Here is a 12,707-nt window from a genome sequence, read left to right as displayed (position 1 = left end):
GAGTTGCACCATAGGGGCTGCCGAACTTAATGTCCCCATCTGACTGACAGATCACCATCAACTGTGTCATGTGCCTTCATTTCACAAGACACTACGGAGACATTTGGAATTTAATTGAGAGCAATTGCAAAAAGGTAGATGATTAGGAACTTTATGCCATTACCTATCCTCCTCATGCAGCTAAATATTGGTGGTGAAAATTTTTGACAACAAGGATTTGAACCATTTTACTTCAGAGTTGAGTGCCACCACACACAGGTGTGTTAGAGACCTTGACTACTGAAGTGGGTGGGACAACTTCACAGTGCTAAATATTCATGAAACATGGTATTTGCGTGGGCACTGTTTTGTAGAGGAGGAGGTGGGAGATATTGCACTTTTACATATTTATTGTCGTGTTCACTTAATGAAACTGCAAGAAATAACACTGGACTTGGGCTGTAGACTTGTATTTGTGAAAAGCTGAATTAAATGTGGACTCTTACAAATATAATCACTTCTTGTCTTGGTCCCAATACATTTGTGTATAGATATAAGAAAATATGATGATGCCAAAGATCTGAGAAACTAAGTCTAAAAATTGTTGTTATGAGAAGATAGACATTTTGTAAATAAAACAAAAATAAATCTACATACTGGGAAATTGTATAAATTTCCTCATCTGTTCAACATATGGAACAACTAATCCATGGGCCAGATGGTAAGAGTCAATTGAAATATGAACAGAAATGATTTTGAAGAGCTGGGAACTTAGAGGGCAGTGACAAGTCAAAGGAAATGAGATGAAACACCGAGAAAAGAGGTAACGTAAAGACAAGTACCAACAGAAAAATATGAAATGAACACATAGGGTGAGAGAAGATTAAAAACCAAGAGGACAAGATCCCTGATGACTGAGATTTGTGAAGATTCCACATGTAGTATTTTGAGGTGTGGACACAGGGTGGTGGGATAAACAAGGTGAAGATGGCACCGAGGTTGCCACTATAGTGTTGCAGAACTGATACAGAGCAAGGGTGTACAGACTTGCTAGTTCTGCAGACTGCAAACCACTCACTGCGGCTGACCCTTGGGACATTTATAACAGTTTTGCAAATATGGCAAGTGATATTATTCAACAATTACACAAAAAATATTTTTTGTCAGGTCCAGCAATTCTGCAACTGCTGTTTCTTGTCTCGTAATTTTAGCTTTCTGCTCCATCTTGTTTTATCCATTCTAGGTTTAATTTTAGACTTTCTCCAAGTGAGAAAAGTGATTCTTTGCAAAAATGCTCAGTGAAGAGGAAAATAAAAATCTTCGTACATTAAAAAATGTTACTTTATAAAGTTATTTTGTATTATTGTTGATGAGTGATCGTGAAGAAACTGCTAACGAGTAGGCTGATGAAGCTCAATGAAGCTCACTGATGCAAGGTATGTAGTGTAGAAACAGAAACCACTGATGGCTGAATAATGTTTTGCTCACTTTTCGAAGTAGCTGCAAAGCAGTGAGGCAAAAAATATGAACAAAGAAGGAACAATTTTTATTTAATATAAATCACCAATGACACTACCATCCTTTATAACAGGTTAAAGATTGTGTGCAAGTGTGTGTGTGTGTGTGTGTGTGTGTTTTTGCACTGTTATGCTATGCATAATAATTAGGAACATAGTGTACAGGCAGAAGGGAGACCACTGTATTTCTATAAGGTCATAATTGTGCAGTCATTATAATACGAGGGACATTTGAAAAGTCCATGCAAAGTCCGAGAGATGGCACCAGCGGCACCTATCGAGGTAATGTTTAGTTAGTAGCATCTTTGGAAAGAACGCACACCGAGTTTCAGCCATAATGGTCTATTTCTTTGTGTTTGGCATTCATGTGAATCAAGGAAATCAAATGATTGTCAAAAGATGGACGAAGAAGAATTTTCATGTCGTGATTAAACATCACTTTATGAAAGGCAAAACGCCTCAGGAGAATAAAGAGAAGCTTGATAAACATTAAGGTGATTCTGCATCTTTAATTAGAACAGTTTATAAATGGTTTCAAAATTTTCGGAGTGGCCATATGGGCAAAAGTGATGCTGAACGTTCTGGACGCCCTGTGGAGGTTTCGACGAAATCAATGATAAAATCCATGATATGGTGATGGATGACAGAAGAGTTAAGGTGTGTGAGATTGCTAGTGCTGTACGCATCTCGAATGAATTGGTACATAATATTTTGCATAAACATTTGGACATGAGAAAGCTATCCGCACGATGGGTTCCGCGACTGCTCACGCTTGTCCAAAAACGGAATCATGTGAAGTGTCGCAAGGATGGTTTGCATCTGTTCAGGAAGAATCCACAGGACTTTAAGTGCCGTTTCGTTACTATGGATGATACATGGATACATTACTATACTCCTGAGATCAAACAATAATCTAAACAATGGGTTACCGAGGGAGAATCTGCACCAAAAAAGGCGAAGACCAGTCCTCCGCTTGGAAAGGTTATGGCAACTGTCTTTTGGGATTTGCAAGGGATAATCCTCATAGACTATCTAACAAGGGTAAAACTATTACAGGTGCATATTATTCATCATTATTGCACTGTTTGAAAACCGAGCTGCAAGAAAAATGCCGGCGATTGGACCGCAAAAAAGTCCTTTTTCATCATGACATTGCACCAACACACACCTCAGCAGTTGTGGTCACGAAATTAATGGAAATAGGCTTCCAACTCGTTTCACATCCCCCCTATTCTCCAGACTTGGCTCCATCGGACTACTATTTGTTCCGCAATTTGAAGAAATGGCTGGCGAGGCAAAGATTTTATTCAAACGAGGAGGTGATTACAGCAACTAATAGCTATTTTGCAGGCTTGGACAATTCCTATTATTCGGAAGCAATCAACAAATTAGAAAAGTGCTGGATGAAGTGTGCAAGTCTAAAAGGAGATTATGTCAAAAAATGAAAAAGGTTTACCCGAAACATGTAAGTAGTTTCTATTTTTGCACGGACTTTTCAAATGCCCCTCATAGGTACTAATCACTTTTGCATTCTTAATTTACAGAACTGTACAATAATAGCTTCCATTATTGCACTATGCAAATAAAAAGAGACACTTTAAGACTGACCTCTAGAAAAAAATAACAAAATGATTAATTTTTAAATTGAACAATGAAAAGTCCAGGATGGAACAACAACAAAGAGGTGGTGTTGAGTCGCAGACAGGCACATGAAAAAGTACACTACAATATTGAAGCTTTCATATAAAGTCCTTCTCTCTCTCTCTCTCTCTCTCTCTCTCTCTCTCTCTCTCTCTCTCTCTCTCTCACACACACACACACACACACACACACACACACACACCACTGCCTCAAGAATCCAACATATAGAGACAGTGGCAAAGTATGTACGAGTGAGTGAGTTGTGTCTAAATATTTCAGCATTCTTTTTCATTGTGCCATTCTGCAACTAAACACCTCCTCTATGCTGTGAGTAGCAATCTATCCTTTCAATACTGCTGTTATTTTTTTTAACATATTCTTTATAAATCTGAAGTGTTAAAACATACCGCATATTCATCAAATTCAGCGTCTGGTATCTTTGAACTCTGCAGCCTCTGAATAAGGTCAACATCAGCATCACAAAGCACTACATCTTGGCCTGTCTGTGGATCTTTCACAGTTCGCCTACAAGAACAAAAACATGTTAATCACTGGAAAAGAAACAAGTTTACACAAAATACACAGCAGGCTTGGAAAAAAATTAATTAGAAACACTTATTTGAGGGGTATAAAATGAGGATTATGAAACACACTAGGGTTGTTCTGAAAGTAATGCCTCATATTTTTTTGTGGTGACTTTGGATGTCCACGCCAGATGTCATTGGTGTACTGCTAATGCTTGAACCTTCCTCTTTCTTTTGCAGGTGGTTCTGTTGTCCTGTGGTAGTTGGTGCCAGCAGAGGAGTGTTCCAAAATGGAGTCTGATATGGACACACATATAAAACAGTGAAGTGTAATTGATTTTCTCACTGCTGAACAAATTGTGCTGACTGAAACCAATCTACACTTGCTAAAGGCGGTGAAAAGGTGGTGTGCATGACAAACCACAGCCCGGTCAACTCTGCACACTGTTATCTGTCACAACAAAGAACGTCTGGATTAACTCATGCACGCTGATCAGCGGATAACAACCAGAGAATTGTGCGAAAAGCTGAATGTCGACTATAATGCCTTGGAAACAATGTTAGAACGACTTTGTAGTCGCAAAGTCTGTGTGAGATGGGACCCGCAGATGCTTACAGAAGAACAAAAAACTCATCAAATGGAAGACTGTCAGGACCTGCTGGACCAATATGAAGCTGAAGGTGATGATTTTCTGAAAAGCATCATCACCAGAGGTGAGATGTGGTGTCACCACTACGAGCTGGAATCAAAAGGATAGTCCATGGAATGGCAACATGCGAATTCTCTGTCAAAGAAGAAATTCTAGTCACAGCCGTCTGCAGGTGAAGTGATGTGCACAGTCTTCTGAGATAGCCAGGGTGCTGTTCTTTTGGATGTCCTGGAGCCAGGAGAAACTGTCAATTCAGCATGCTACAAGACAACACCAAGCTGAAAGCCTTAGTTTCCAGGGTAAGGCCAGAGAACAATATCAACTTTCATGTGCAACATGATAATGCCAGGCCCCACAGCAGTTTTGTGACCACGTAACTCACTGCAAAATTTGGCTGGACTGTCTTGCAACATCCAACTTACAATCCCGATTCAGCGTCTTCAGACTTCCATCTCTTTGTCCTTCTGAAAGATGGACTGTGTGTCCAACATTTTCAGGATTCAGATGCTGGGTGTTTTTTTAACTTTCATTCCAATTGATCCGTAGTGAGGTGGTCCTCCAGGATGTGGAACATGTCAGAAAAACAACAATACATGACAAATATTTACAACTAAAACAAATAAGCTAATGTACCATTCCACAGGTCCCAAGTGGAATGATCGTCATTTTTTAATGAACACTAAGATTCATTTTACAAATAATAATGCACTGAATTTAAAATAAAAAGGTTTTTTATTTATTTATAAGGTAATAAACATGTAATACAACTACTGTAATACTTATTTACAATGAACACATTACTACACTGAAATGGTGCAGAAGTTAGATTACACACACACACACACACACACACACACACACACAAACACACATACACACAAATTTTCAATGAACACATTACTGCACTGAAATTGTGCAGAAGTTATGTTGTACTTATATACAAATCAGTTGGTTTTACTAAGAAATTCATCAATGGAGTAGAAGGAGTTGGCCACCAATAAATCCTTTAGGCTTCTCTTAAACTCAATTTCATTGGTTATTAAGCTTTTTATGGCTGCTGGCAAGTTATTGAAAATGTGTGTTCCTGAATAATGCACACCTTTTTGTACAAGACTAAGTGACTTTAAATCCTTGTGAAGATTATTCTTATTTCTAGTATTGATTCCATGAATTGAGCTGTTGGTTTGAAAAAGTGATATATTTTTAATGACAAATTTCATTAAGGAATAAATATATTGGGAAGCAGTAGTTAGTATCCCTAGTTCCCTAAACAGGCTTCTGCAGGATGTTCTTGAGTTCACACCACATATAATTCTTACTGCACGTTTTTGTGCCCGGAAAACTTTAGCTTGGCTTGATGAATTACCCCAAAAAATAATACCATATCACATTATGGAATGAAAGTAAGCATAGTATGCCAGCTTCTTCATTTTTATATCCCCTATGTCTGACAAAATTCGCATTGCAAACAGAGATTTGTTAAGACGCTTCAGCAGTTCTGTGGTGTGCTCCTCCCAGTTGAATTTATTATCAAGCTGTAATCCCAAGAATTTAACACTGTCCACTTCTTCTATCTTCTTGTCATCGTATGTTAGACATATACTCTTGGGACACCCCTTACAAGTTCTGAACTGCATGTAGTGTGTTTTTTCAAAGTTTAGTGACAAAGAACTGACTAGGAACCAGTGATTAATATCCACAAATATTTTATTGGCTGATCTTTCTAAGACTACACTTGATTTGCTATTTATTGCAATGTTTGTATCATCGGCAAACAAAACAAACTTGGCATCTGGTAATGTTACTGATGAAAGGTCATTGATGTAAGGAAGTGGTTAGCCTTAGCTGGTTCCAATTTTTACAAGTGCAGCATGTAGCCTCTGGTTCATCAATGGCAAAAGTGCATAATGAATAGTGGTGACATTGTGGAAAAATGACACCCTGTAGCTGAAATATTGCTCTATTTAGTTGTGCTGTTGTGATTATGTATCTCCTGTAGTTTCCATGAATAAAAATAGGAGCCATTACTTTCAGAACAACCCTTGTAATACATAACATACAGTCATCAGCAAATTGTGAAACATTCCACAACTACATATTTCGTTCACATCAAAGCTTATCATACTGGCTAACTTCTGGGTCAAAGGAAACGTGTAGAGGCCCACCACATCTACTCCTACATCCATACTCCGCAAGCCACCTGACGGTGTGTGGCGGAGGGTACTTTGAGTACCTCTACTGGTTCTCCCTTCTATTCCAGTCTCTTACTGTTTGTGGAAAGAAAGATTGTCAGTATGCCTCTATGTGGGCTCTAATCTCTCTGATTTTATCCTCATGGTCTCTTCGCGAGATATACATAGGAGGGACCAATATACTGCTTGACTCCTCGGTGAAGGTATGATCTCGAAACTTGAACAAAAGCCCGTACCGAGCTACTGAGCGTCTCTCCTGCAGAGTCTTCCACTGGAGTTCATCTATCATCTCCGTAACACTTTCGCGATTACTAAATGATCCTGTAACGAAGCGCGCTGCTCTCCGTTGGTTCTTCTCTATCTCTTCTATCAATCCTATCTGGTACGGATCCCACACCGGTGAGCAGTAGGGCAGAAATAATCTACTGAATGTAATGTAACGTGTTATGTTGTATTTTTAGTAGTTGCACAGTTTATCATTGTAACATCTTCAGTCTCTTCATTTTTTAGTTAGACATACTGGCTGAATGATTGACACTAAAGCCACAAAGATTTGCAGCAAGCATGATTGAAGTGTATCGTTTGCCGACTCTTGTCCATGGGAAGTTCAGGCAGCAAACTGCACATGAACCACCAAGCTGTTTCACACAGTACCGCACCCACAAGAAGTTTGTGGATACTGCATCGGCAACTAAGAACTATCAAGGCAATGCAGGGCTGCCAAGATAATGAAGATGTGAACACCTTAAAAATCAAGTGTACAATGCAAATTAGGAACAAGAATTCCTCAAAAAACAGTGTGGCACATCATGAAACATGACCTTGGGATGTGACCATACCACACCCACGTCCCCCAAGCTTTAACACTGGCACAGAAATGTAAGCAAGATAAATGCTGTCCAATTTTAATTGAAATGACAAATATCCGGCAACATATTGTGAATGTAATAGTATTCAGTGATGAAGCCACTTTTTAACAAGTGGTTTTGTGAACCAACATAAAACAATTTTCTGGGCCACCAAAAACCATTAAGTCATTCAGTTGCATGAACATGACTGCCCAAAAGTGAATGTTTGGTGTGCTGTGACCGATGTTGGAGTCACTGGACCCTACTTTTTTGATACAGGAGCAGTAACTTCTAACATGTACATACAGATGCTGTAATGTTACACCATTGGTGAACAACCACTAGAAATCTGCCATTCAGCTTATTTCCAATGATGGCGCTCCATTTAATGGGCCCATACTGTTAGTTTCTCAGTGCAACATTTCCAAGTCAATGGATTGGTTGTTATAGGCCATTGTGCTGGCCTCTACAATCTCCTGACTTAACACCATGCGATTTCTGGTTATGGGCCTCGGTAAAGGAGCACATTTACAATCGGAAAGTTCATGACATGAATGACCTAAAGGACCATATATGGGTTGTGATATCCATTCTCAGTTAAATGTGTGTACGGGCTTTAAATGCTGCTGTTAATTGTTGGTTTTTGTGTGTTGAACATGATGGTGAACAGGTAGAGTTCACAGGTATTTAGCATTTGCAGCTTGTCATTTGACACATTCGATACATTTCATTTATAGATGTGTGTAAAGTTAATTAACTGTTTTGGCCATCTGAGAGTTAATATAATTTTGATTAACGCATTATAATTCAGATATTATATTCCCACATATTTTGCCACCACAAGTATTAATAACAAGTACAGAATCTGTTCTTTATGGTAGTGGGTCCAGTACAAATTTATCTGGGTTGAAGAAAGTATGCCAAACACGATCCATGGAAATCTTTCCAATTTTCTGACACACACAATTTTACCTACATTGAAAGACAAGAACAGCATCGACAATATTTTCATGTCATTGAGCCCTAACTGAAGGCAGGGGGATCTAATATTGTAAATCAGAATTTAGTCCATAAAGAGGAAAGAACAGCATGTTAAAACTCATGATTGCCACAGTTCTGGATTCAGTGTCCAAGCCCTTTGTAATACCCTACTGGGAAAAGGTGTAGAACAATTAGAATTACATATTAAGTTTAGGAATGCACTTTGTACTCTGTGAAATGATTGAGATAAGTGCCAGCACAAACACTACATTTCTTAGGGTATATAGTTACAATGTGTCTCTGATAACAACATGGACTCATTTTCATGACACGTGTCTCATACTTTGTATATCAAAACTTTAATGAAAATTATTCAGATTAACAATGAAGCCATGAAGCAAGTTAATGGCAATATAAATAAACAAGAAAGCAAAAGTAAATTAAACAGTCACTTCTAATGTCTCTCAAAAGTAAAGTGTTGAAATAGTGTGTAATGTCAGTTTTGTCTTTTAGCAAATGAACACAGAATTTTAATGTGAAAAACATTAAAAAATGACCGCTGAGTGAGCAACAGAATAAAGTGTATTAAGATTTACTAGGAGTTACAATGAAACATATAAATTTATTAGGAACAGACAGGAGTGGAAAATGAAATGACATAATAAAAATAAAATGGAGGTGAGTAAGACATGTAGCTTTTTAATGGATAACAGATGTATCAGGGATATACATTGTTGGATTCCAAGACATGCTGAAGTGACCTACAGATAGGTGGGATTGAAGACTGTTCAATGCTTCAGTCTCAATGGGATCCTTATAATTAGTGCAGGGGTGGGCAAACGTTGCACGCGGCTCACGAGCGCACAGCGCTGCATGTGTGCTGCTCACGTGCTATTGTCGACCGGGGCAGTGGCGACAGCCAGCAGGTTACGGCTAACCTGTGGACATTGATGCGAAGCGACCACTACATAGTGAACACTGTATTTACAGAACTGGAAAATGCAGAGTGAATCAAGGAATCGAAGAAGTGGAAATTTATTATCTTTTAAAAAGGAATGGGAGAATCATTTTTTCTTTGTGCAAAAACGTGAAAATTCAAAATGTTTCGTATGTGGCAGTATTTTCGCTGGTCAGCGGAAGTTTAGTATTGAAAGCCATTGTAATAAATTTCACAAGGATGAGTACAATTTGCTGTCGGATTCTGAGCGGATGGGGAAATTGACTGACCTTAAGAAGAGCGATCTGACAATACTACATGAATCTAATGTAAGTTGCTGTTGTCACAAGAGATCTGCAACTTTCTTTCGTCATGTCTCTCAACTAACTGATTTAACATTTTATGGAGCACTGTTTTCAATTTTTCAGGACAACAACAATGATAGCCCAGCGGTACATGCAAGTCATAAGATTGCGCTTAATATAGTGACAGCTGGAAAACCATTTGCTGAAGGTGAGTTTATAAAGGAGTGCAACAATGACACCACTGAATACAAATCAGTTTCGAGCTATCACTCTTTCTCAGCGGACTGTAAGTCTTCGTATAAATGCCATGGCAGGTGACGTTTACCATCAATTAAGGAGTGCAGCGAAGGAGTTTATTGCATTTTCCATCGCACTTGATGAGTCCACATATATTTCAGACACCGTGCAATTAGTGATTTATGTCTGCGGTGTGCACATAACAGAGGATTTTTTGGATATGATATCTTTAAAAAGCACGACTACCGGCGCGCACATCCTAAAAACCGTTGAAGAAGCTGTCGATTCAGTTGGCTTAAACTGGGAACGTTTGGTGTCAGTGACAACAGACGGAGCACCTGCAATGAAAGGGGAACAAATGGCATTTGTTGGATTACTAAGGAAAAAGCCTCAGCGTACAAAAGAATCATTGTACAGCATCCTCTGCATTTTGCACCGAGAAGTACTCTGTGCAAAAGCAGCAAAACTGGGGGGACATCATGCAAGTGGTTATTCAGGCAGTAAATTATTGGAGATCCCACGGGATTACACAAAGACAGTTTCAGACATACTTAGCTGAAATTGGGGAAGAGTACAGTGACATACAATACCACAGTGAAGGCCGCTGGCTTAGCATCGGTAATGTACTAGAAAGATCTTTTGAGCTGAGAATACCAATAAATCAGTTTTTAAAGGACAAAGGAAGGTACGATCCCAAGTTAGAAGATCCAGAGTGGGTTGTCGACCTTGTATTTCTAGTGGACATTGCCGGACACATGAATGCATTGAACACAAGTTTGCAAGGAGAAAATCAGCTAATTTATGAAATGGCTGAAAAGGTGCAAGCTTTCACTAGCAAGCTAGAGCTATGGGAACGACAGCTCTCGTCAGGAAACGCAGTGCATTTCCCTACTCTGTCTACTGTACAGGAAGAGAATTGTAAAGAGTATGTTTCTGTACTTAGTGCAATAAGAGAGGAATTTCTCAAGCGATTTGGGGATATATCATATTTATCCCAAGCTTTTGAATGGTTCTCAAGACCATTTGCTGTTTCTGTAGATGATATTCATCCCACTTTGCAAATGGAATTAATAGATCTACAGTGTAATTCTCGTCTGAGAGACAAGTTCCTCTTGGCACAACGTGTAATAGACTCTTATCAAGACTTTCCACAGCAAGAGTTTCCTCGTCTCCATCATGAAGCCGCGAAGATAATGTCAATGTTTGGCTCAACATATGTTTGTGAGAGATTTTTTTCTGTTATGAAAATTAATAAGTCTCGGTTAAGAGCAAACATCAGTGATGAAAATTTAGGTAACTGTTTGCGTTTGTCCGTATGTAGAAATTTTGTTCCAGACATTAGGAACGTATTGTAAACTCCACCTGTGATAATTAAATAAAACATATCGTAGGTAATAGGTACTCTTTCAAAGCATGATTTCTTTCAAGCACTCCTACTAACCTTATGCCTTCATTCAATAAAGTAAGCTGGGGGGGGGGGGGGGGGGGGGGGAGGGGCGACCACACATTACAGAGGAAGGAGCAGAGAGTTGGTATGGTGGGGAGGGGAGAGAAGCGAGTGGCCAGCTTGCCCCTGTGTGCACACAGAACACCTATTAACTGCACACGAGCAAGTGCACCACACACGTGCAGGATTCCTGCCCGCCCCTGCATTAGTGGATATCAAATGTGTGAGGATGTGTTTCACAACAATTTTGAAATGTTAATAAATATGCACTACAACATATTTGGATATGTGAATTGTCTGAGGAAAACCTTTTACACAGATAAGATGACCAGTTCATCATGCACTAACAGGTTCACACAAGTTCAGTACAACACATTCACAGTTAAAATAAAATATCCCATTTTTAAGAGCCTTCATTCTTCCACGGAGATTTTTGTTTCAATACTTAAAGTGTTAAAAAACTTCCTGCATTAACCAAATCCATAACATATCAGCTTGGTGGTAGTCAACCACAAATTAGTTGGTTTGAATCTTGTTAGGGAAATAAATTTTCATTACAAGAATTTCAACAGCAGTTTAAGGAGGGGCAGGGTCATAGAATTCCTGGATATTATAGTGCGTATTTAATGATATATGTTACGTCAAAAATACCTTCCCATGTCACTAACAGACAGCTCTCAACACTTTTAGTGATGTATCTGTTGAATGTGCTGCTATGCTACGTCTGCCGTTTCAGTGCTACACACATCAAAAAAAGTATTGCATCACCTCAGTTCCGAGAGTACTGAAACCTGTACAGAAAATTAGAATAGAGATCAACATAAATATAATTTCTGCTCTTTTTATTGCTCATGAAAACCACACATTGTATGTTGCACCACCATACAGCAAGACCTTCAGAGGTGGTGGTTCAGATTGCTCTACACACCGGTACCTCTAATACGCAGTAGCACATCCTCTTGCATTGATTCATGCCTGTATTCATTGTGGTATACTATCCACAAGTTCATCAAGGGAACTCCAGAATGTCCCACTCCTCAATGGCGATTTGGCGTAGATCCCTCAAAAGGGTTGGTGGATCACGTTGTGCATAAACAGCCCTTTTCAATCTATCCCGGGCACGTTCGATAGGGTTCATGTCTGGAGGACATGCTGGCCTCTCCAGTAGAGCGATGTCGTTATCCTGAAGGAACTCACTCACAAGAGGTGCACAATGGGCACGCATACTGCCGCCCATGAAAACGAATTCCTCACCAATATGGTTGCACTACCGGTTGGAGGATGGCATTCATGTATCGTACAGCCATTACGGCACCTTCCATGACCACCAGTGGCATACATCGGCCCCACATTAAGCCACCCCAAAACAGCAGGGAACCTCCAACTTGTTGCAGTCACTGGACAGTATGTCTAAGGTGTTCAGCCTGACCAGGTTGCCTCCAAACACGT

The 12,707-nt window shown here is 39.4% G+C and overlaps 1 protein-coding gene across 1 annotated transcript in view; it reads right to left on the bottom strand.

Annotated features, from left to right (window-relative positions):
• Positions 1-12,707, bottom strand: part of LOC126191254 (ribosome biogenesis protein BOP1 homolog) — a 95,653-nt gene that overhangs the window by 67,719 nt on the left and 15,227 nt on the right. Inside the window, exon 4 of the mRNA XM_049932064.1 lies at positions 3,545-3,662. Within this exon, the coding sequence (XP_049788021.1) occupies positions 3,545-3,662 (118 nt within the window). The remainder of the gene's footprint in view (positions 1-3,544; positions 3,663-12,707) is intronic.

This window comes from Schistocerca cancellata, chromosome 6 (assembly GCF_023864275.1).
Source record: "Schistocerca cancellata isolate TAMUIC-IGC-003103 chromosome 6, iqSchCanc2.1, whole genome shotgun sequence".
NCBI classification, from domain to species: domain Eukaryota; kingdom Metazoa; phylum Arthropoda; class Insecta; order Orthoptera; family Acrididae; genus Schistocerca; species Schistocerca cancellata.
Note: the sequence above shows the minus strand (reverse complement) of the source record. Positions and strands in the feature narration are given on the sequence as shown.